We start from the raw sequence: 24,323 nt of genomic DNA, 5'->3' as shown, positions 1-24,323 counted from the left end.
TTTGTATTGTTTATTGTTTTTGTCGGCATTTCCAATAAAAGAGGAATATGTACGCTTACCACGCTGCACCTTGGTCCTCTTTATTCAACAGCCGTGATAAATATTCACACAATACCCCATAATGACAAAGCAAAAACATGTTTAAAAAAAAATGTTAGCTAATTTATTAAAAATAAAAAACAGAAATCTGACATTTACATAAGTGTTCAGACCCTTTACTCAGTACTTTGTTGAAGCACCTTTGGCAGTGATTACAGCCTCAAGTCTTCTTGGGTATGATGCTACAAGCTTGGCACACCTGTATTTGGGGAGTTTCTCCAATTCTTCTCTGTAGATCCTCTCAAGCTCTGTCAGGTTGGATGGGGGGCGTTGCTGCACAGCTATTGTCAAGTCCAGGCTCTGGCTGGGCCACTCGAGGATATTCACAGACTTGTCCTGAAGCCACTCCTGCATTGTCTTGGCTGTGTGCTTAGGGTTGTTGTCCTGTCTGAGGTCCTGAGTGCTCTGGAGCAGGTTTTCATCAAGCATCGCTCTGTACTTGAATCTTGAATCTTGTTTCTCATGGTTTGAGTGTCCTTTAGGTGCCTTTTGGCAAACTCCAAGCGGGCTGTAATGTGCCTTTTACTGAGGAGTGGTTTCCATCTGGCCACTCTACCATAAAGGCCTGATTGGTGAAGTGACCTCTGAAGCTCTATCAAACTGACCATTGTGTTATTGGTGACCTCGCTGACCAAGGCCATTCTCCCCCTATTGCTCATCTAGGAAGAGTCTTGGTGGTTCCAAACTTCTTCAAACAGTATACAGTGCATTCGGGAAAGCGTTTAGACCCCTTGACTTTTCCACATTTTGTTACGTTACAGCCTTATTCTAAAATGGATTAAATCGTTTTTTCCCTCATCAATCTACACACAATACCCCATAATGACAAAGCAAAAACAGGTTTAAGAAATTTTTGCAAATGTATAAAAAAAAAAACGGAAATATCACACATGCTAATTTACATATACATACATAGTGCATATGGTACAAAGGACATATACATACACATATTACCTTAGAACATTACTGTAAGAAATATCCAACATTCTGTGCATGTGCACTGTTCCCCTCCCCAGTCCAGGAGCATCTGACCAAGCAGATTGCCATGGCGATATCTGAGGCACTACAGCCAGCTGGAGTTCCCGTGGTTATAGAGGCAGCATGAGTACTTCACACTCTCTCTCTCTCACTCAACTCGGAATGTGTTTCAAACTGCTTTAAGCTGCTTGAAGTTCTGGACTTACAAATCACATGTTAATCACATGTTATCCATGCCAGAGAAACATGGCTTTTCTGGTGTTGGTGTGTATATTATAATGATGTGTGTGTGTGTGTGTGTGTGTGTGTGTGTGTGTGTGTGTGTGTGTGTGTGTGTGTGTGTGTGTGTGTGTGTGTGTGTGTGTGTGTGTGTGTGTGTGTGTGTGTGTGTGTGTGTGTGTGTGTGTGTGTGTGTGTGTGTGTGTGTGTGTGTGTGTGTGTGTGTGTGTGTGTGTGTGTGTGTGTGCACATGTGTTTAGTGATGCGTGGGGTTCAGAAGATCAACAGTCGAACGTGACCAACTGCATGTTGACCCCTGACCTGTGTGTGTGTGTAAAAATTGGTGCCTTCAGCTAGCCACAGTTAGAAACCTGACAATCTTAAAACATTCAACTGTACATAAATATACTGAACAAAAATATAAATGCAACATGCAACAATTTCAAAGATTTTATTGAGTTAGTTCATAGAAAGAAATCACTCAATTTATATAAATAAATTAGGCCCTAATCTATGGATTTCACATGACTGGGCCAATCAGAATAATGTTTTTCCCACAAATAGGCTTTATTACCCCCCCCCCCCCCCCCCACACTAGTTTATAAGCCAAAATGTCCTACTATAGTTACACTGAGTGTACAAAAGATTAGGAACACCTGCTCTTTACATGACAGACTGACCAGGTGAAAGCTAGGATTTGTTATTGATGTCACCTTTTAAATACACTTCAATCAGTGTAGATGAAGGGAAGGAGACAGGTTAAAGAAAGATTTTTAGGCCTTGAGATAACTGACATGGATTGTGTATGTGTGCCATTCAGAGGGTGAATGGGAAAGACAAAAGATTGAAGTGCTGTTGAACGGGGTATGGTAGTAGGTGGCAGGCACACTGGTTTGACTGTGTCAAGAACTACACCACTGCTGGGTTTTTCACGCTCAACAGTTTCCTGTGTGTATCAAGAATGGTCCACCCAAAGGCCACCACCCAAAGGACATCCAGCCAACTTGACAAAACTGTGGGAAGCATTGGAGTCAACATGGGCCAGTATCTCTGTGAAATATTTCGACACCTTGTTGTCCATGCCCTGGCGAATTGAGGCTGTTCTTAGGGCAAAAGGGGGTGCAACTCAATATTAGGAAGGTGTTCCTAATGTTTTGTACACTGTTAATTTCTTAATATGTGCATCAATGTTTTCCTCTCTCTATGTTGCCATATTTGTTTTCATGAATCGTGTGTGTTCTCAATAAAACGATATCACTACGACGGGAGTGGTTTGCCTCTTCCTTTCTGTGTAACAGGCTGGATGTGTGTGTGGTGGGGTAGAGTGGAGAGCCTGAGGGCAGACAGGACATTTAAATGTCAATGACTTAGCCAACCTCTGTTCTCTAACCTGACCCTGGGTTGCACAGGAAGTTACAGCATCCTGTGTCACATCATGACGATGTCAGAGTTTCTAAACCAATCACTGTGGGGCATAAAGCTGACAGAGATCCCACGTTCACGTGCTAGTCGGAATTAGGAAACTCAAGACATTTCCGACTAGCTAGCTGGTTGTAGTTATACATGTGCCGCGTTAAACCAGTTAGAAAGTCAGAAATCTCAAGAGAAAACGACTAGCAGGTGAACACGGCAAGACAGAAGAGGGTAATGACTCGTGATCATGCCTACTGAATAAGACCATGTACACTGAACAGACAGACTTGTTGTCATGTTTTGGTCTTTCGTCTGAAACTACACAAAGGTAATAAATAATCATGTCATTGCCGTTACATATTGAATATTTTAATGCACTCAAAACATAACACTTCATATAATTCACAAAGAATCAATAAAAAGGAAACTCCTGAATCAGAGCAGATTTGACACAACAGGAGAGAAACCATCAGTCCAGGTATTAAAACTAAAAGTAGTCTCCGATTTGGTGTGTGGAACAGTGCTGGCCACGTATTGCTGCTACAAAGCTGAAAATTATAGGAGCTTTACAATAGGGAGGGAAACTCTGCTCCACATCTGTCACACACACACACACACATACACACACACACACAGAGTAAAAACCCATTGACTGCAACTCTGCTATGAGTGTTTTAGACAGGGGGTCTAAACAACAGGATAAAGTCATCATTCCTCGTGCACACCTTCCTCCACCTCTATCTTCTCCCCTCTCCCTCCGGTCATCCCGGTGGCCTGTCAGAAGCCTGTCAGACAGAGGTCTGCTTGTAGTTCTTGGTGTCCAGAACTTTTTTCCCACACATGGCACAGATACCTGAGAAACAAAAAGTGAGATTTTTTATTTTACCTTTCTTTATACAGGTTTTTTCTCATTGAGATAACATCTCTTTTCCAAGAGAGACCTGGTCCAATAGCAGCAGGGGGAACAACATTTCAGACACAACAACTTACATACACTAACACAACATTAAACAAAACTAGAAACACACATACAGTACAACAATTACATATTACATTAAAAACACAAACATCTTGACTAAAAACTGCTGGCCTAAAAACAATTACACTCTATGATATATACACCGATCAAGTGTTTAAACTCCACCAACGAAACTAGATCATCACATTTTAAAATGTTCAGGAGAGAATTCCAGGACCACGGTGCTGAGTAACTAAAACTATTTCTACCATGACCTGTTCTAATTTTTGGTACTGTTAGAAGCAAATCAGAATTGGACCGTAATTGATATTTATTTACTGACCTGACTAAAAAAGAACAGAGATAAAATGGCATTTTACCCAATATGGCCTTATAAATCAGTGTATACCAGTGTTTAAGCCTACGCAAGGTCAATGACGACCAGCCAACAGCGCTGTAGAGATCACAATGATGTGTTAGACGTTTCTGATTTGTAATGAACCTGAGGGCTGCATGATACACTGAATCAAGTGCTCTCAGGGTAGTGGCTGAGGCCTGCATATATATAACATCACTAAAGTCTAAAACCGACAGTAATGTACATCGTACCAGCTCCTTCCTGGCCTCAAAAGAAAAACAAGCCTTATGCCGGTAATAAAATCCTATTTTCAGCTTGAGCTTCCTTATCAAGTTCTCTACATGCACAGTGAATCTCAGCTTATCATCAACCCACACACCCAAATATTTGTACACTTTAACTTGCTCTATAGTATGTCCAGCCAATGTAGCAATGACATGATTTGTAACATGCCTGGCATTTGAAAATACCATGCATTTTGTTTTACCCGAATTTAGAATCAGCTTTAAATCATACAGATTCTGTTGTATGATGTTAAATGCTCTTTGGGCTTTTTCAAAAGCTAAAGATAAACTACTACCACTTGAATAAAGAACCGTATCATCTGCATAAAAATGAACATCCGCTGTTTCAATAAGATCCCCAATGTTGTTGATATACAAAATGAACAACAGTGGGCCCAAAATAGAACCTTGCGGAACACCTGAGCACACCTCTATGGACTCAGATTTACAACCATCCGCCATTACACATTGTGTATGATTTAATAGGTCATTTATAAACCAATCTAGAGCATGACCAGTAATTCCACATGTTCACCTTTGCACTAACACAGCATGGTCCACGGTGTCAAAAGCCTTCGACATATCAATAAAAACAGACACACAATGTAACTTCTTATCAAGAGCACAGTGGATGTCATTTAAAACCTTCAATGTTGCTGAAACAGTGTTGTGGCCAGACCTAAAACCTGATTGCATTCCATTTAAGATGTTGTTTTCTTGGAAGTAGGTCTTTAGCTGCCTACTAACTAAGGACTACAGTACCTTTGACAGTACAGACAATTTTGATATGGGTCGAGGGATCGAGGGATCTCCACCTTTCAGGAGAGGCAGTACAAAAGCAGATTTCCATAACATGGGGATTTCCTTTATATCAAGCGTAAGGTTAAAAATACATGTTAAGGGGGAGCAATGATGTCTGCGGCTAGGTGTAGGAGGCAGGGGTCTAGTTCATCAGGGCCAGGGGATTTTTTTAAATCAATTTCTTTCAGGGCTTTACACACTTCTGAAACAGAGAAGGATGAAAAAGAGAACCTGGTGAAGGAGTGCACAGGGGTGTCAGGTAAATTTATAGGGGGCTAAATTATACCTTTGACCTTTTCAAATAAACTGCCTGCATCTAAAAAATGCTGGTTCAAGGCTTTCAGAATGGAGATTCTCTCAGTTACAATCTGTGTGTCGACCAACAATTGTTTAGGAAGCTGTGTATCTTTTCTGCACTCCAAACCTTTCACTACTTGCCAAAATTTGGATGGATTATTTAAATTTTGTGAAGTAGATTTCAGGTAGTGGTCTGCTTTCAATTTACGGATCATAGCCACACCCATATTTCGAAGACGTTTAAAAGCCATCCATCTGCCAAACCAGATAAGGGAGATTGTTATCAGGTGAAAGTGTCACACAATTTGCTTCTGAAAGAGCAACCAAAATGTAATAAAACATGTTGTGTGTGCTTAGGTAGATATAATACCTTTCTTGTAGGCACAGCCCTGGCAGTAGTGAGATCCTGATTGGTGAACAGAGCTCTTGCAGATTCTGCAGATGCCAAAGCCTGACTTTCCTGGCTTCCCATAAGGATCAAACCTGTTGACATAATCATATTACTGTAACATATTACTGACCATCTACAACATCAACCCGCTCCCATCATTCAACAAAAACAACAACGGTCTTACCTGGCCTTCTTAGATGTCAGAGCCTTGTTCTCGTTCAGCTTCCGCCCACCGCTCTCTAATAAACATAATACAATACTGTAATGAATTATGAGTATCAAAGAATTCTAAACATTGTAATACAACATTTTGTAACTACAATACTCTACCTGTAGTGTTTCTCGCTCCATCCTTCCATGTGTCTGGAGTTATCACCCTGCCCAGCTTCTTCTCACCTGAGAGAAAAAGAGAAGAGATAGAGGACGAGGAAGAAAAGTTAAGAAATAGGAGAAATTAAGAAAAAAGATGGGGCGAGATGGGAACACAAGCACTTCTCGTTCGTTCTCGCATACACAATAGGGCATGTTAATTACGTAGACTAAACAACAAAACAAGCCTTCTGCAATAGTTTCTAGCTAGATACTGTTGCTCAGATAAACAGAATCAGCTAACGTTAGCTAGCCAGCTAACTAGCCAGAGTAACGTTAAGATAACTGCCATCGGCTAACACAGCATCGTTTTCTAACGTAAGCTTTATAACATGGTTTACGGACATAAATTCTAATAATCCTGAAAAGGTCGTACTTACAATTGTCGCAAACCATCTTTTCTCTGTTTAGACAAAAAAAAACAATTTCGCTAAGAAATTGTACCTAAATGTGTAGCCCGTGTCAACAAAGATTGTAAACTTCCTGTTAATCTGGGACATCCGATTCTGATTTGTTGATCTCCCAGGTGGGGTAAATCCTTATTGGCTGCCAGATATGTCAGTCAATGTAGGGTGGGTCCAAGCATCTGACCTTGCTTGGCACCGTGTTTACGGAAGTGAGTCTGATGAATGAACACTACATTATCGTCCGTGTCTATGTGAAATGTAGAAAAACTGTCACGTATAGATAATTTTTCTCATTTAGAATAGTAGCTACTGTCATATGTCTAAGGATGAAGCTAGCTAGGCCACAAAAACAGTAGCTAGCAGCCAAAAAACGTCAACGTCGCAACATCTCAGAAGCAAGAGGTTCTCAATGTAAGGCGATTCAGAATATCCACTAGCACTGCTTGTATCTTCCCTAGTTAGTTTGTTTTGTGCTAATAGCTGTTAAAGTTATTGCCAGGGGGTTTAGTGGTTCAAACTATTATGATGAATGATTAACAATGCAACCAGCTGTCTGCCAGCCCTGAGTCTGCATGTTTTAACCATGCCTTTATTGTACAGGTGGTTGTGTACTCGCCCTGTAACGGCTACGTCTTTTCCATTCAGTCGATGTAACATGATACCATATTTCCTATCTCAGTACAGGTAGACCTGACTAGACCTCTCTCCAACCAGACCTCTCTCACCATGTGGGACCAGGAGATCAGACAGATGGCGTCCAGCCACGCCATCATGGCGTCAGGGGTGTTTATGGCGACAGTGGTGCCAGCGGTGCTAGTGCCAGGTTTCTCTGTGTACGGGACACACCTGCTGTGGCTGTACTCTGTTGCCGGGGCCGTTGCCGTGGTCAACATCACCCTGTTCTGGCTGCTGGGGGTCAGCTCTCCCACCAAGAAACACACTATCACCTACAAGGTACAGAGGCACACACACATCTGAGGTTATGATCAGTTTTATATCAGACCAGTACTGAACAGTATAAGTTGATAATCTCCTCTTCCGCTCCCTCAGGTGTCTAGGTTGGTACGTTCCTGTCTCTACCTGCTCCTCTCCTGTCTGTCCTTCCACACTGTAGTGATCCTGTATGGAGCACCGCTACTGGAGTGAGTTCTGCCAAGAGTATGTGTGTTTCCAACTGCCACGATTGGGTGTGTCAGATTGTGTTGTAAGTCTTTGTTTCTGACTCTTTTCATTGTGTTAGGACTGCGTTGGAGACGTTCTCTCTGGCGGTGTTGTTGACCAGTCTGACCACTCTGAGGTGTGTCTGTGTCCTTGGGCCCAACGTCCAGGCTTGGATAAGAGTGTTCAGCCGACATGGGTACTACCTCTATCTACCTCTGACTCTCTCGGTCTCATGCATTTCCTGATCCTTGTATTCTCTCTCTAGTCAAACTCTCTCTCCAACTAGGGCTGGGTGATAATTCGAAATTAGAGCAAAGTTCCAAATACCTTTATCGCAAGAATCTAGGTTATGTTTTTCTGAGTGTTTGTCTTATTGGTCTCATCTCCTTTCCTCCGTCTGTGCTGTGTGCACTGTGCACCTTCCCACTTGCACATTGACACCAATCCCCTCCCCCTGTCACTCACAACAACAACAACAACAACAACAACAATGAAAGAGCATCTTCTTCCTCTCTGACAACAAGCGGTTTCAACTCGCTATTTGCATTTGAGGTTTGGTCCAACAGAATCTGTGATATGGACACCAAGACACATTGAGACATTATTTTACTGTAATAGAGAACTTCAACTTTGTAAAGGTATCCTTTTTATGTCTCAACTCCCAAAATGTAGAACAGAGCAGAGCCTACAAGACGGGAGTATCAATGAACATGATTGTGAAAAATGTACTGTATGCTCAGTTTTTCACGTGTGGCATTGTGGTACCGCTAGCAGCATTTTAGCCAGACTGCTATGTGCTGGCTGTCTAGTCTGTGTTTTGTAAATGTGCCATGAGCATAAAAATACGTATTTATATAAGGAACAGGCAATGTTGTTCAAACAGTTGGAGACCGACAGGTGGGTGTATTCATAACAGTTCCACTGTTCTACCTGGTTAGCAAGCAAATAGATACAAGTTGGCTTTAATATAAATATAAAGATTAGCTGGCTACTCACTAGCAGGTGGGCTTGTGCTAGAGAGATTGTTTGAGACCTGTGTTCATTTCCTATTATACCTGCTACCAGAAGTTGGTCATTATTAGTGGTTGTGCATGCTTCAGCTTACATTTGTTACAAAAAATGCATTTTCATAGACAGACTTGAGAGCCAGATAAGTGATTTATTGCAGCAACAACAAAAAGCAGGTTAAACGATTTTGATCAAATAATTAAATTAGGGTTGAAGGCTTATATTTAGGCCTAGGTACAATTGTACCTGAATTCATTTGATTATTCCCGACTGTTTGAAATGTAGTGTATTGATAATTAATTGTGCAACAAAGCTTATTTAGAAAATATATATATATGTTTTTCGAGATATCGTGAATACGTTAGGGAAAAAAATATTTTTAAGCCATGTCACCCAGCTCTTTCTCCAACTCCTTCTTTCTCTCTGCTGCTCTCTCTCGTATGTCCACTAGGAGGCAGTCTTCACAACTACATCACAAGCTTCACAATGAAGATGATTTGTGTGTTAAATATCTATATAGTGCCTATAGATAGTCTACACCCGCTTGAACTTTTGTCACATTTTGCTGGCTTAAAATTAAATCTAAAAAATTCTTCCTACAGATCTATACTTTTTAAATTATAGAACATTTTCCAAATTAAGAAAAAAAACTAACTGAAACATAATTGGTTAAGTCTCAACCCACCTGAGTTAATACTAGGTGGAAGCTCCTTTGTCAGTCATTACCACTGTTTATCATTTTCATTAAGATTCTACCAACTTTGCACAACTCTTAGGGCAACATATAATCATAGATTTTGTCAACATCGCTCAGGCTCAGTAAATTTGGTTGGGAGTCATTGATGGGCAGCGGTATTTAAACCTTGTCTATGATTTTATTTTAAAGCAGATTTAAGTCAGCACTGAAACTAGACCACTCAGGAACACTCAGCACCTCTTAGAAAGCCATTGTGGTGCTTCTTTTACATAAATGTGTGTAATTGTTCCGCAGAAAAATAAAACCCTATCATAGGATTACGTTTTCAGAAGACAGGTAGGTTTTCTTGTAACGTCTTACGTTTGCTCCTTTCATATTTCTGTTGATCCTAACAAACTCCATAGTCCCTGCCTGTGACAAGTATACCCATAACATGATGCTGCCACCACAATACACAATAGTTGTGTGTGTGTTTCAGGGCCATGTCGGTGTGGGACACCTCTCTACAGATGGTGGTCGGCTGCAGTGTTGTCGGAGCCTGGCTAGGAGCCTTCCCCATCCCATTGGACTGGGACCGGCCCTGGCAGGTCAGAACACACACAGAAAGGCCATGAGTAGATTGACACAATTCCTTATTTTCATATCAGCAAGCCTTGTCTGTTCTACACATTGATTTTCTATCTACAATTGTCTGTAGGTGTGGCCCGTCTCCTGCAGTCTGGGTGCAGTGATTGGCTACCTGACTGGGCTAGTCGCCGCTCCCGCCTGGATCCACTGGCACCGCAAACACCTCACCTACAAGATCAAGTGATGGACTGGGGAGAGAGTGAGGAAGTGATGGACTGGGGAGAAAGTGAGTGAGGAAGTGATGGACTGGGGAGAGAGTGAGTGAGGAAGTGATGGACTGGGGAGAGAGTGAGTGAGGAAGTGATGGACTGGGGAGAGAGTGAGTGAGGAAGTGATGGACTGGGGAGAGAGTGAGTGAGGAGGTGATGGACTGGGGAGAGAGTGAGTGAGGAAGTGATGGACTGGGGAGAGAGTGAGTGAGGAAGTGATGGACTGGGGAGAGAGTGAGTGAGGAAGTGATGGACTGGGGAGAGAGTGTGCGTTTCTGTACGTGCATATGGTTTATATGTCAGTCCTCCAGGCAGCTGACTAATTATCCCTGTAGTAATCCTGCTGTATTCCATTGGTATCTGAATATGTACTGGACTGTTGGAGTGAACAGATTCTCTCCTGTATGTTGCCTAAAAAAGATTCCAGACTTCCCCCTTTTGACAAATAAAGTCTTAGTTCTCTACAGACGTTTTCTTTCCAGTCCTCTGATTATGGTTGATCCAATAGGCGTGTAACTGGGTAATTACAGACAACAAAACAGTGACCGCCACACCTGTGCATTACACACGGCTCCAATTACTCTAGCTGCCATCTTTCAATATCACGACTTCATTGATTCATTTTCTGTACTATGGCAAGGCTGTGTGTGTGTTGCTGTGTACTGAAAGGTAATTTGTCTTTTGTTCCTCCCTGGAGAACTGCTCCAATCTTTACCTTGTGTTCAGGGGAGGGAGAAAGGGAAGGGGGTAGAGTGTGCGGAAAGAAAGAGCGTGGGGGGAAAGAGGAGAAAAGGGGGGAGGGAGTGCAATAAGGGAGTGAGTGGGTTCTAAAATGGGCTGTGGAATGAGTCAATACTCTAATAGAGGGATTAATATTTCATGACCATTTGTCTTCAGCGGTCTGATCATACAAGCTCTCCCTCACTTTTATTACCCTCTCCCCCCTCCACACTGCCTTTTCTCTGTTTACCTCAAGCTTTCTCCCTCTTCTTGGTGACAAGTAGAGTTACTGACATGCTGTTCTCTCCAGTCACTCTCTCCCTCTCTCTAAGAGAAGGAAGAATAGAACACAAGATAGAGAGCTGTAGTGGGTCGTCGTGACACAATCACAGAGAAAGGGTGAAGGAGGGAGAGACACCGGATTGGACGAGGAGAGACGGGGTAGATGTATTGTATGTGTAGCCTTGTGGAATAAGCTGGGCAGCCTAGTGTCAGCCAAGCCAAGGGAACCTGTAGATGTAAAACCTTAGCAAATAAAATGAGGAAAGAGCCTGACATGTCTCTATGGCTTATAGAGGCAAAGAGGAGCATCCGGCATAACACCACAGTCAGCCACCCCCTCCACAAGAGACGAAGGGCGTCCAAGAGCCAAGTGAACAGCAGCTCAGACTGCACCAGACGGAGGTCTTTCAGAAACACACACTTACTCTGGCAGACCTGTGGTGCAGAAGTCTGTAGGCTGTATAAAGCTGTGTGGGAATAGGTCTGTCACATCCATTCTAAAGCTGTCGGTCAGAGAGAGAGCCAATGTTGTTCAGTGCATTCGAAAAGTATTCAAACCCCTTGAATTTTTCCACATTTTGTTAAGCCACAGCCTTATTGTAAAATGGATTACATTGTTTCCCCCCCTCAATCTACACACTACCCCATATTGACAAAGCAAAAACTGTTTTTTAGAAATGTTTGCAAATGGTAAAATAAAAACTATCACATTTACATAAGCATTCAGACTCTTTACTCAGTACTTTGTTGAAGCACTTTTGGCAGTGATTACAGCCTCGAGTCTTATTGGGTATGATGCTACAAGCTTGGCACACCTGTATTTGGGGAGTTTCTCCAATTCTTCTCTGCAGATCCTCTCAAGCTGTCAGGTTGGATGGGGTTCAGGGTCAATCAATCAAATGTATTTATAAAGCCCTTCTTACATCAGCTTATGTCACACAGTGCTGTACAGAAACCCAGCCTAAAACCCCAAACAGCAAGCAATGCAGGTGCAGAAGCACGGTGGCTAGGAAAAGACCCCTATAAAGGCCGGAACCTAGGAAGAAACCTAGAGAGGAACCAGGATATGAGGGGTGGCCAGTCCTCTTCTGGCTGTGCCGGGTGGAGATTATAACAAAACATGGGCAAGATGTTCAAATGTTCATAGATGACCAGCAGGGTCAAATAATAATAATCACGGGTCAAGTCCGGGCTCTGGCTGGGCCACTCAAGGACATTCAGAGACTTGTACCAAAGCCACTCCTGCGTTGTCTTGGCTGTGTGCTTAGGGTCGTTGTCCTGTTGGAAGGTGAACCTTCACCCTAGTCTGGGGTTCTGAGTGCTCTGGAGCAAGTTTTCATCAAGGATCTCTGTACTTGGCTCTGTTCATCTTTCTCTTGATCCTAACTAGTCTCCGAGTCACTAACTGCTAAAAAAACATCCCCACAGCATGATGCTGCCACCACCATGCTTCACCGTAGGGATGGTGCCAGGTTTCCTCCAGACATGACACTTGGCATTCAGGTCAAATAATTCAAGGTGCCTTTTGGTAAACTCCAAACAGGCTGTCATGTGCCTTTTACTGAGGATGTGGCTTCCGTCTGGCCACTCTACCATAAAGGCCTGATTGATGGAGTGCTGCAGAGATGGTCTCCCATCTCCACAGAGGAACTATGGAGCTCTGTCAGAGTGACCATCGGGTTCTTGGTCACCTCCCTGACCAAGACCCTTCCTCCCCGATTGCTCAGTTTGGCCGGGCGGCCAGCTCTAGGAAGTCTTGGTGGTTCCAAACTTCTTCCATTTAAGAATGATGGAGGCCACTGTGTTCTTGGGGACCTTCAATTCTACAGAATTTCTTTGGTACCCATCCCCAGATCTGTGCCTCGGAGCAGACGAGACACAGTTGGGTGCGTTGGGAACCATGCCAATAAAGGACAGAGGATCACTGGGTATTTAACTGTTTTATCACATTTATCAACTTCTTTTTATACAAATGTGACAGACAGATATCACACGTTCTCATATAATTACATTCATATTTTTGTTCCTCCTCATTATCAACATATTTGCTCTGTATAGTTTCAGTCTTCGAGCCGTGGATGATGTGATAGGTGTCGGGTTAGTTGATCCTGGGCCAAGCCAGGGGTGTCATCAGTGAGGTGAAACTTTCAGAATATTATAAAGAATCTGAACACTTCTGTAATGTTGGGCCCTTCTGAACAGACCCCTGGTGAACTTGGCTGGGGATATAGGGCTGGACTGGGTTTAGGTCGTTTTCCTGGGTTGTGCAGCGATGTAGAGGGCCACGAGGCAGTAAAGTGCTCCTCCTACTGTCAGGGCCACGGTGGTGCGGTACAACAGTCTGTCAGGGACACCTCTCTTCAGATGGACTGGAACGCCATCTGACGTCTGAGGCAGGGACAGAGAGAGGAGACTGTTAAGCACAAATCACACAGGCAGAGTTTTATTTTACGTGCGTGAATGAGCCGGCTCATCTGGAAATAGAATACATGAGAGTGAAAAAGAGAAAACAGACGTCCGCGAGCGTCAGCGGCGACACGAGCATATAGCGCGTCAAATTAAAAATAACGTTTATTTTTCCGTGCGTCTATGCGGAGCAATGCTGGTCAAATTAGCCGAAAATTGTCCCAAAATAGAGTGTTCGTGCACTGTAACATTGAATTGTGACATGTATAGTTAAAAAGTGTCTACTTAGTGTTGCTAAGTTTGACTGCCAGTGCCGACATTATGTATAGGATAGTGCTTATAATAAACGGTGTAACAATGCATGAATGCAACGAAATTCTATACATTTATCAACTGGATTGTGTTTCGGAGTCACACATCACGTTATCGATGTAATTTATTGTCAAAGTCATTTATTGACAATAGGCTATCGCCATTGTAGCTTACAGCCAATTCGATTGATGAAGTTCAAATTAAGTGCATGTTTGGGGAGGGCCTTGTTTCAAATGAATTGAATCAGATCTAGATATTGAGTGGGTCATTTGTAGAAAATAATTAGAAGAGATACTATGCTAAAGCTGTAGTTTAAAATATATTGGCCTGTGGGCTAGGGTTTATCAGTAAAAATAGCAACAACAATGGCAGCATATGAGTGTTGATTTCCATCATAGGCATTTAGCCTCCTAGGTGGGCTACGCCTGGAAAACTCGAGGAACTGTGATTTTGAGAGAGAATACAACTGTTTATTATGGCTGACTTACATTATGCAGTGTATGTGAATTAATGCTCGCTACACACAACTTCACATCGTTGATGGACACCGCCCTGTATGATTTGGGCTTCAAATCAAACTTTATTTGTCACATGTGCCGAATACAACAAGTGTAGACTTTACCATGAAATGCTTACTTACAGGCCCTTAACTCTTCTTGAACTGCACTGTTGGTTAAGAAAATATTTATCAAGTAGACTAAAATAAAAACGAATAACAGAAAGTAACACAATTAGAATAACATTAACGAGGCTCTATACAGGGGGCACCGGTACCGAATCAGTGTGCAGGGGTACAGGCTACTTGAGGTAATTTGTACATGTAGGTGGGGGTGAAGTGACTATGCATAGATAATAAACAGCGGGTAGCAGTGTACAAAAAGGAAGGGGGGGTCAATGTAAATTGTCCAGTGGCAATTGTATTAATTGTTTAGCAGTCTTATGGCTTTAGGGTAGAAGCTGTTAAGGAGCCTTTTGGTCCTAGACTTGGCGCTCCAGTACCGCTTGCCGTGTGGTAGCAGAGAAAATGGTCTATAACTTGGGTGACTGGAGTCTCTGACAATTTTATGGGCTTTCCTCTGACACTGCCTATTGTGTACGTCCTGGATGGCAGGAAGCTTGGCCCCAGTGATGTACTGGGCCGTTCGCACTACCCTCTGTAGCGCCTCACAGTCAGATGCCGAGCAGTTGCCACACCAGGCGGTGATGAAACCGGTCAGGATGCTCTCAATGGTGCAGCTGTATAACCTTTTGAGGATCTGGGGACCCATGCCAAATCTTATCAGTCTCCTGAGGGGGAAAAGGTTTAGAGGGTAGAAAAAGGGGGAGTGTGAGAGGAGTGAGTGAGTGTGTGTACCTGGAACAGTCTCTGGAAGTATGGCACCTTGTTCACCCCTAGGTATTCCACCATGGGCCCTGACTCTGACACTATCTTGGTGGGTGTAGCAAACGTCATGGTGGGAGGCTCTGCTGGCAAACCAGACCTCAGACCCTGGAACAGAACACACAGTTTAATCTCAACACCAACACAAGTTAGGACAACTCCTTGAAGCACATTTTAACAAGTAAAATAACCAGGTGCTTGTCAACTCCGTGAGGACAGGAGGGACGCTGCTAACTAGCTACACAAGACATTGTCAAGATTAAAAAGTATTAATATTCATATCCCCATTAACACAACTCAAAGAAATACATTTTTCACGTTTATGTTCGGGCCTCTCGGATACGCTGTTCTGTCAGCGATCACAGCACCGTTAGTTAATGAAGGTCACTAACGCCAGGTACCCTGCCTCTCACTGTTCGACTAGGGCTCTCCTGGGCTTACCTGCGGACTGTAGGCGGTGGCCGGTGCCGACCCTGTCAACCTCTGGCTGAACCCGCTGAACTTGTAGTATGTCATGTTGCCAGATGAAGGACAGGTCAGATGGCGAGTAGTTACTGTTACAAAACACACAGCTTCCCTCGACAAAAACACCCGGCGAAAAGGGTCTTTCCCGAGGCAGCGTCAACGGAAAGTGACGCACTGAGGTGTCTCTGAACTGCCCGTTCAGAAATGCAACAGCTATGTCCACCCCATGGCCAAACCACAATCCCAAAGAGTATTGCGTCCCTTTGATATTTTAAGTTGAAATTGTTCACCAATATTACATTTAAAAAGCCTGATATATTAAATGAAGTGCTCTTTAATATAGACAACACGGATAATTAAATCAATCAGATTCGTTATATGAATAAAGACTTGCTAAAGTGCCAAAATTCAGAATTCCCTTTGTGCATCCTCTGTGACTTCTAGTAAGATTTCAACTCACATAACCCTAATATTTCTGCTAGTTATCACCGTCATTGTAAAGCCCTAGTTATTTTGTTGTTTTGAGAGAGTCATTTCTGAAGATAATTTTTTTATTTTATGTGATTTACTGAATCACACAGGCTACATCTGTTCCTTTATTTCAAGGGCAACCCTGTTATGTGAACTGAACTCTCGATTTAATATGGTGAAACTAATATTTTTCCAAAATTAACATTGAACATCTAAAAGCCAAATCATAGTTTAAAAGCAGGTGAGCTGGTTCTACTGTTTGGGGCCATTTTCTGGTGTTTTGTGGGCATGTCGAGCATAACACGTCAACTCTGTTACCCATTGATAGACAGGCTATAAATGTTTTAACAATGTAAAAAAATAAATAATAATGTGAAGCTTGCATTCAACTGCCACACCCTGTTGCACACAACACACTTACATTCCCTGTGTCACAATGGGCATTGTGGCTGATTTAAGATGAAATTGTCAACCCTATTACAGTCAACCCTATTACAGCCAACCCTATTACAGTCAACCCTGTTACAGTCAACCCTGTTACAGTCAACACTATTACTTTATTTGGCACTTAATAGACACTTACTATAGTATTTATTTTCTTTCGTTTTTACCTCTTGAGATGGGAAAATTGTTTTCTACAAAGTTTTTCAAATGTTCAAAGAAAACATTAAATTGGTGGGAGGAACTGTGACAGTACCAAAGAAGACAGGGTACAACTTTACAATTAGATTATCTTTATAAAGGTTTATAATTAGTTTATTAGGCTAACTGTCAATTAAACATTGGGATATAAATAAGTGCACCTAGATATGCTCCCTATCAAAAACAAAGAATGTTCTTCAACTGTAAATTGCTTGCCAATAAAGTTGGATGACTTAATGAGTGTTCAACTTATAAGCATTTGTAATTGCAATCATAAAGCACTAATAACAGTGCAGCTACATAAGGGTTGAGGGGCGGGGGGGGGGGGGGGGGGGGGGGGGGGGGCAGCAGGAGGAAGCAAGGAGTCGGATGAGAGGAAGTGAGAGAGGGATGAACAGGGGGATGAGAGGGAGTGTGTGTGTTTGGTTCACATATTTCTCCTCTCAGAATCACAGCGACTGACAGGCACAGGCAGCCAGTCATCTGCAGACTTGTGTCCAGTCTGAAACTATGGTTTATGTAGCTACACAATTGTTAACGGGATATGTGATGCTCCATACCCGTTACAGATTGGCTAATGGAAAGCCTCGCAAGGAATTTTTCAACTAACCTGTTCTTACCGGAGAATATTCAGAAAGATATTAAGTTTACGTTTTGCACCGAGTGAGGAGTTCCCTCACCATTTTAGCAGCCAGACATCATGCATTTCCAAACATCTTTGCAAGAAATCGTTGTTTTTAATGCGACACGGCCGCGGCCATGTGTAGTTGTAAATGAGAACCTGTTCTCAACTGGCCTACCTGGTTAAATAAAGGTGAAATAAATAAATACATGTTAAAAAGTAGATGATAGCAAATCACACATTGCGACGAAAAAAAAATCTACACACGTGCAAGAGGCATTTCTCACTTGATACAAAAAGTGGATTTACTACCTTTCTGAATATTCTCTGGTTTTTGGAGAACCACCTGAAACTGGACACGAACATTTCTAAGATACATTTTTTACTGAATCGAGAACGAAAAAAGTATCTTCCTTATAGTATCTCCAAGAACAGGTTAGTTGAAAAATTCCTTGTGAGGCTTTCCATTAGCCAATCTGCAATGGGTATGGAGCATCACATATCCCGTTAACAATTCTGTAGCTACAGTTTATGGTCTGAACAGTCTGCTGTGTGTGTGTGTGTGTGTGTGTGTGTGTGTGTGTGTGTGTGTGTGTGTGTGTGTGTGTGTGTGTGTGTGTGTGTGTGTGTGTGTGTGTGTGTGTGTGTGTGTGTGTGTGTGTGTGTGTGTGTGTGTGTGTGTGTATGAGCAGCAGCGTCACAGCTATGATTGACAGTCATACAGTAACTGAACTAGGCGAGAAACCTGTTGACAATAGAGACCAGAAACACATAATTTGTCACTTTGCAGTTTGCTAAGAGAAAATCAATAGAAATTCACACATGCATTCACACACACAAACACGCACACAGTCTCTGTTGATCTTTTATGCTGAGCTCATGCCGACTGTCTTTGTCTGTTTCTTTTATCTCTGTCAGGCTATCTCATCCTCTTTTTGTCTCTCTCTTTTTTATTTCAGACTGAAACCTACACAAATGGGAAAAGCTGTCTCTGCGAAAGTAGTTTCCATGGAGATATGATGCAAACATAGACTTATGGTCTTTGTGTGTCTTCTGTCAACCCTGCTTCCAGATGGCGGCACAGGATTGGTGGAGACACGAGGGACGTCCAAAAGTCTATTAGTTCATTAAAGTTCCATGTTCAGGGGGAGGGGCCGAAGGGGTCAGTTCAAACAGGCAGCTGGGCAAAGCTGTAGATGAGAGGGTGTGTGTGTGTGTGTGTGTGTGTGTGTGTGTGTGTGTGTGTGTGTGTGTGTGTGTGTGTGTGTGTGTGTGTGTGTGTGTGTGTGTGTGTGTGTGTGTGTGTGTGTGTGTGTGTGGTGTGTGTGTATGTGTGTGTGTGTGTGTGTGTGTGTGTTTGTGTGTGTGTGTGTGTGTGTGTGTGTGTCTGTCTGTCTGTCTGTCTGTCTGTCTGTCTGTATATTCAGTGTGTGTGTGTATGTGTGTACCTAGCGGAGCGGAGCTTCAGTTCGTTGTAACACTGAACAAAGCTGTGGTAGATGAAGGTGATTGGCAACGCCAGAAGAACGATGCCACTGACCACACACAGCCCGCCCAGCATGCGCCCACCAACCGTTACCGGGTAAACATCACCGTAACCAACGGTCGTCATGGAGATGACAGCCCACCATGCGGCAGCTGGGATGCTGGCATAGTCTCCTCCTCTGTTACTGCGGTCGTCAAGGTTACGGTGGTCAGGGTCGAGGCCATGCTCCAGCAGCTGAGCCAATGCGCTGTATATTGCCGTGGCAACGGTAAGGAAAATGGCGAGGGTGGCCATCTCGTGACGACAGCGGCGTAGCGTCATCCCCAGAGTCTGCAGTCCCAGGAAGTGTCTGGCCAGCTTCACCAGCCAGAACACACGCATCATCCTCAGAACTCTCAGCGTTACCCCGGCGACGCCTGACAATCCCCCTGCTCCGCCTGGCATCACCATGGAGACGTAGTAAGGTGTGATGGCCGCCACGTCAATCAGGTTCAGCGGCCGACACAGGAAGACCAGCTTGTCCTGGATTAGATTTAGATTTTTGGGTTAGAAAATTAATGTAATGAAGCCTTTTGGGGCTATATAGAATAATTTTTTATGGTCTTTCGAGAACTTTTATGGAGAATGTTTCTATAAAAAACCTTTCTCAATCTGAAAGGTTCTTTTTAGATCCTTTTGTAGAACCATACAGGATTTTTAATTATTGTCAGCCATATTATATTGTTAAAATTCCATGGGTGTTTTATTGTGTTAATTGACAAGTTGAATCAAGTGAGCTACCTCTGGAACATATGGGGGTCCCTGAGGAGAAAATTGGGAACCACTGACTGAATTAGTTAACTGTTCTCAAATTACACAAGGCATACATAAGTCTTTCACAAGACACAATCACTAGCCACAGTCATATATAATACGTAATGACAAAACACAACACACTAGATAAACTGGAATGACACTCTCACTCATTGTTGCACAAAAAGGAGCTGTACGTAAATCACACCCAAAATATTTGAATGAGCCGCCCTACATTTTAATTATCACTAAAAGAGCAAAGAACCATTTTGTGAACCGTCAAGAACCATTGAAGAGTTCCAAGTGTTCTTTGAGCCATTATGGTTCCACATAGAACCATCACCCTTACCAAAGAACCCTTGAGGAACAATCATATTTTAGTGTGTGGAACCAAGAAGATAACACACCTTAGCCACGAGGAAACGCACCACACACTCCGCTGTGAACCAACCGATACACACCGCCTCCACAATCCTGTAAGAAGAAGGAGGTATAAAAAGAGAAACACAGAGAGGGAAAGGAAAGGAGAGACACAGAGAAGACAAGAGGACTGTTAGAGTTAACCAGCCAAAACATCTCCTGTTGTTGTCGCTACGTCTGATTGCTTATTGATTCGCAGCCAGGTTATTAGAGGTCTGTGTGTGCGGATAATGAATGTTTTAAATGAAAGCCAATGGCTGTCTGCTGCGCAGCATCCGGCTGCTTGTTCACCGATCAATCTTACCGAGAAGCCCACAGTCATCACACACACTCCCATACACACACTCACACACACTAACACCCCGGTTCGGCTGAAATTCAATGACCCCTGCTTGCGTGCGCTTTTGTGAGTGTGTGTGTACCTGTGCTCTTCCACTGTGTTGTGTTTAGCGGTGTTCCAATCTGGCAGCGTGCTCATACACAGCATCACCATGGAGATGATGACGAAGATGACGGACAGCAAAGCGAGGAGTTGAGCCGCCACCGATGACCCCGGTTCCTCAAAGGTCCGACGCATCCACTCTAGCCACCCTGATCCTACACACAGAGACACACACACACACACACACACACACACACACACACACACAAAGGTCTGTTTTACATGTGTCAAACATATCACACTCAAAGGCCGTGACACAGACACAGACAGAGGCGTTTAACTATCTAACTAACATTTGAGATGGGGCTCCCAACACCCACAGGGGGCACAAAGGCACTTGGCAACTCAGATTTGTCCTATTTGTTTATTTTTCAGATGTTTAATTGATTACTAAACATTTTTAAGCACATCTTTTGTCATTATTTATATTTATTTATTTATTCTGTCAGTGGTGTTTGGCGGAGGGGGCACACTGACTGGACCAGGGAAAGAGTAACCCCCCCCCCCCCCCTTCCATTCTCCCTAGTCAGTGGTTCTTTCCAAGGTGCAAGGAGCAAAGAGATGCCTAGGCAGGACGCTACTCTAGTGTGTGCAGTATTGCCAGCGGAGGAGAGAGAGTGTAAAGCGACACACACATTGTTTGAGTTGATTTTAGCTTCTGGTGATTGAGGTATGTTTGTAAATGAATTTGATCAACCTATACTGAACAAAAATATAAACGCAAGATGTAAAGTGTCTCATGTTTCATGAGCTGAAGTAAAAGATCCCCAAAATGTTCCATACACTCACAAAGCTTATTTCTTTCAGATGTATTGCACAAATTAGTTTGCATCCATGTTAGTGAGCATTTCTCCTTTGCCAAGACCATCCACCCACCTGACAGGTGTGGTATATCAAAAAGCTGATTAAACAGCATGATCATTACACAAGTGTACCATATGCTGGGGACAATAAAAGGCCACTCTAAAATGTGCAGTTTTGTCACACAACACAATGCCACAGATGTCTCAAGTTTTGAGGGAGCGTGCAATTGGCAGTGGTGTAAAGTACTTATGTAAAAAATACTTGAAAGTACTACTTAAGTAGTTTTTGTGGTATCTGTACTTTACTATTTATATTTTTGACAACTTTTACATTTACCTCACTACATTCCTAAAGAAAATGATGTACTTTTTACTCCATACATTTTCCCTGACACCCAAAAGTACTAGTTACATTTTGAATGCTTAGCAGGACAGGAAAATGGCCTAATTCACAGACTAATCAAGAGAACATCCCTGGTCATCCCTACTGCCTCTGATCTAGCATACTCACTAAGCCCATGCTTCGTTTGTAAATTATGTCTGAGTGTTGGAGCGTGCCTCTTGCTATCCCTAAATTTAAAAAAAATGGAAAATTGTGCTGTCTGGTTTGCTTAATATAAAGGTTAAATAAATCAAATAAATAATATGTTGAATTTTCAATAATTAGTACTTTCACTTTTGATACTTAACTATATTTTAGCAGTTATATTTACTTTTGATACTTATGTATATTTAAGACCAAATGCTTTAAGACTTTGATTCAAGTAAGATTTTACTGGGTGACTTCCACTTTTACTTGAGTCATTTTCTATTAAGGTATTTTTACTATTACTCAAGTATGACAATTGTGTGCTTTTTCCACCACTGGCAATTGGCATATTGACTACAGGAATGTCCACCAGAGCTGTCGCCAGATAATTTAATGTTCATTTCCCTACCATAAGCCTCCTTCAACATTTTTTTGTTGAGAATTTGGCAGTACGTCCAACCAGCCTCACAACCTGAGACTATGTGTAACCACGACAGCCCAGGACCTTCACATCCGGCTTCTTCGCCTGCAGGATCGTCTGAGACTAGCCCTTTTGTATGGAAAAACTAATTCAGATTTAGCTTGGCCTGGCTCCCAAGTGGGTGGGCCTATGCCCTCCCAGGCCCACCCATGGCTGAGCCCCTCCCCAGTCATGTGAAATCCATAGATTAGGGCCAAATTTACTTATTTCAATTGACTGATTTCCTTATATGAACTGTAACTCAGTAAAATTGTTGAAATTCTTCCTCATTGCTTTTATATTTTTGTTCAGTATATGTAGCCTATTAACTTCTTCCTGATGAATAAATAAAATGCAAATGTTTTGTTGTTTCTCTGTAATACTTGCCACCTAGCAATTTTATGAAGTTGGAAATTCATAGACAGCGAATTAAAATCACTGCCTATGAATTCATAGACATTGTCCACTGTGAAATTCATTGTTAGATGCATGCATGCAAAGATTGACAGCCATTTAGATTGTTCTTTTCAAAACTCAAATGACAATAAATAGATACACAATTGACTAAAATGTATTTAATTATTGGGTTATGACACTATATACCAGTGTGGTAGTTGTACTAAACTCCTAAGGCATAAAAGTTCTTAATGAATCAATGTGCATCATTAAGTAAAATAACAATTGAACAGGTAAAGAGGTAAGCTTAGATAACCTATGCAGAAAAGTATACATTTGTTTTATTATATAGAATTAGGCATAATATACCAGTGCACAAACACACACTAGATTGCAGGTGTTTGAGAAATGCAAACCCCCCCACTCAATCATCATGTTTTGTGCCCCCTCTAAAATAATGAGTGCATGACGCCCCTGACAACACACACACACCTTTCTCCACCTCCACCTCGCTCCGGGACTCGTTGTCCTCCGCGCGCATAATCAGGTCCTCTTCGGAGTAACCGGTGTCGTCTAGTCTCCGCTGGCAACAGAACTCCAGATGCGCGCTCCCAAGCCCCCAGTACAGCATTTCGCTGTAAAAGGAGAGCGCGCACACTCCCGGGACGAATCGGAGCTTTCCGGAGCGCAAGTAGAGCATAATGAAGACAAAGGCTTGCGCGTGCCGGTCGAAGAAGAATTCATTGCTATCCTGGTCGTAGTCGTCGCAGACCTCGAGGACTTCCTTCTCCGTTACACAGGCGTGCAGGCGGCTCACGCGCTGAAGTGGGAAATCACGGATCACCTCGCCAGGGAAGGCGTACCGGGTACCCCCCACGTTCAGTACACAGACGCTCTTCTTACCGAACTTCATCTCTCTTTCCGGTCCACGGTAGCCTAACCGTACACTGACAATCCAAAAATGTCCTCAGGTCTGGCGGTGTACCATCTCCTCTCCAACCACGGAGATCAAAAGTCAAGCAAACCAAATTACTAAATCACTCTGGAGATAACCATCAGGCAGAGCAGAAACTTCCTCTGCCGTCTGTATAGACCCGGGTTCTCCGGATCCGTCCTGGCGCACTTCTTGACTCCGGGCTCTCCTCGGTGTTTTACGCACAGCCAGCGCCTGTGTACAAGACAGGAGATGGACTCAGACTGATCTCCACTATAGAGGAAAGGGTAATGTCTCTGCTCCCATGGATTGGTGGATGAGGTTGCGCCCAGAGCGGGATGGAAACTGCTCCTCTCCTCTCTCTTCTCCGTCTGCACCAACCACTCGCTTTCCACCACCCCTCTATGTGATGTCACAAATCTCCCCCTTTCTCAACAGACATGCACGCACACGCGCGCGCGCGCGCACACACACACACACACAC

At 43.0% G+C, this 24,323-nt stretch overlaps 4 protein-coding genes across 6 annotated transcripts; 1 reads left to right on the top strand and 3 right to left on the bottom strand.

Moving 5' to 3' along the window:
* Positions 1 to 3,056: 3,056 nt before the first annotated feature.
* Positions 3,057 to 6,666, bottom strand: LOC129825660 (cysteine-rich PDZ-binding protein). The gene is made up of 5 exons (XM_055885879.1): positions 6,548 to 6,666; positions 6,129 to 6,194; positions 5,983 to 6,037; positions 5,778 to 5,890; positions 3,057 to 3,562 (listed from the first exon to the last, which is right to left on the bottom strand). Exons 1-5 carry the CDS (start codon positions 6,561 to 6,563, stop codon positions 3,498 to 3,500), a joined length of 315 nt encoding a protein of 104 aa, XP_055741854.1. The 5' UTR covers positions 6,564 to 6,666; the 3' UTR covers positions 3,057 to 3,497.
* Positions 6,667 to 6,698: 32 nt separating this feature from the next.
* On the top strand, positions 6,699 to 10,744 carry LOC129825404 (phosphatidylinositol-glycan biosynthesis class F protein-like). 3 transcript variants are annotated; one of them, XM_055885529.1, is made up of 6 exons: positions 6,699 to 6,783; positions 7,254 to 7,528; positions 7,625 to 7,716; positions 7,815 to 7,931; positions 9,919 to 10,027; positions 10,138 to 10,744. In XM_055885529.1, exons 1-6 carry the CDS (start codon positions 6,723 to 6,725, stop codon positions 10,249 to 10,251), a joined length of 768 nt encoding a protein of 255 aa, XP_055741504.1. In that variant the 5' UTR covers positions 6,699 to 6,722; the 3' UTR covers positions 10,252 to 10,744. The 3 variants fall into 3 exon arrangements, with proteins under 3 accessions (XP_055741504.1, XP_055741657.1, XP_055741585.1); XM_055885682.1 differs by having other exon boundaries at positions 6,739 to 6,985; positions 7,259 to 7,528; XM_055885610.1 differs by having other exon boundaries at positions 6,740 to 6,985.
* A 2,459-nt stretch (positions 10,745 to 13,203) lies between these two features.
* On the bottom strand, positions 13,204 to 16,006 carry LOC129825571 (cytochrome c oxidase subunit 7A-related protein, mitochondrial-like). The gene is made up of 3 exons (XM_055885804.1): positions 15,819 to 16,006; positions 15,351 to 15,485; positions 13,204 to 13,666 (listed from the first exon to the last, which is right to left on the bottom strand). Exons 1-3 carry the CDS (start codon positions 15,891 to 15,893, stop codon positions 13,523 to 13,525), a joined length of 354 nt encoding a protein of 117 aa, XP_055741779.1. The 5' UTR covers positions 15,894 to 16,006; the 3' UTR covers positions 13,204 to 13,522.
* A 1,259-nt stretch (positions 16,007 to 17,265) lies between these two features.
* On the bottom strand, positions 17,266 to 24,323 carry LOC129825343 (potassium voltage-gated channel subfamily G member 3-like). The gene is made up of 4 exons (XM_055885412.1): positions 23,398 to 24,323; positions 20,698 to 20,872; positions 20,263 to 20,329; positions 17,266 to 19,585 (listed from the first exon to the last, which is right to left on the bottom strand). The coding sequence occupies exons 1-4, from the start codon at positions 23,816 to 23,818 to the stop codon at positions 19,001 to 19,003; spliced, it is 1,248 nt and encodes a 415-aa protein (XP_055741387.1). The 5' UTR covers positions 23,819 to 24,323; the 3' UTR covers positions 17,266 to 19,000.

Source organism: Salvelinus fontinalis, chromosome 1 (assembly GCF_029448725.1).
Source record: "Salvelinus fontinalis isolate EN_2023a chromosome 1, ASM2944872v1, whole genome shotgun sequence".
Classification (NCBI taxonomy): Eukaryota; Metazoa; Chordata; class Actinopteri; order Salmoniformes; family Salmonidae; genus Salvelinus; species Salvelinus fontinalis.
Note: the sequence above shows the minus strand (reverse complement) of the source record. Positions and strands in the feature narration are given on the sequence as shown.

Bases quoted from the DNA above. Each gene is read 5' to 3' on its own strand.
- LOC129825660 (XM_055885879.1), bottom strand. The intron at 6,038-6,128 runs GTAGAGTATTGT...TATGTTTATTAG, and splicing joins TGGAGCGAGAAACACTACAG to AGAGCGGTGGGCGGAAGCTG. The intron at 3,563-5,777 runs GTATTATATCTA...TTTGTTTCTCAG, and splicing joins GGGCTGTGCCTACAAGAAAG to GTATCTGTGCCATGTGTGGG.
- LOC129825404 (XM_055885529.1), top strand. From the start codon at position 6,723: ATGTCAGTCAATGTAGGGTGGGTCCAAGCATCTGACCTTGCTTGGCAC. The intron at 7,717-7,814 runs GTGAGTTCTGCC...TCATTGTGTTAG, and splicing joins TATGGAGCACCGCTACTGGA to GACTGCGTTGGAGACGTTCT. The intron at 10,028-10,137 runs GTCAGAACACAC...AATTGTCTGTAG, and splicing joins ACTGGGACCGGCCCTGGCAG to GTGTGGCCCGTCTCCTGCAG.
- LOC129825571 (XM_055885804.1), bottom strand. From the start codon at position 15,893: ATGACATACTACAAGTTCAGCGGGTTCAGCCAGAGGTTGACAGGGTCG. The intron at 15,486-15,818 runs GTAAGCCCAGGA...GTTCTGTTCCAG, and splicing joins CCACCGCCTACAGTCCGCAG to GGTCTGAGGTCTGGTTTGCC. The intron at 13,667-15,350 runs GTACACACACTC...TCCCTGCCTCAG, and splicing joins ACTTCCAGAGACTGTTCCAG to ACGTCAGATGGCGTTCCAGT.
- LOC129825343 (XM_055885412.1), bottom strand. From the start codon at position 23,818: ATGAAGTTCGGTAAGAAGAGCGTCTGTGTACTGAACGTGGGGGGTACC. The intron at 20,873-23,397 runs GTGTGTGTGTGT...CTCTGTGTGTAG, and splicing joins CGAGGTGGAGGTGGAGAAAG to GATCAGGGTGGCTAGAGTGG. The intron at 20,330-20,697 runs GTACACACACAC...TTCTTCTTACAG, and splicing joins AACACAGTGGAAGAGCACAG to GATTGTGGAGGCGGTGTGTA.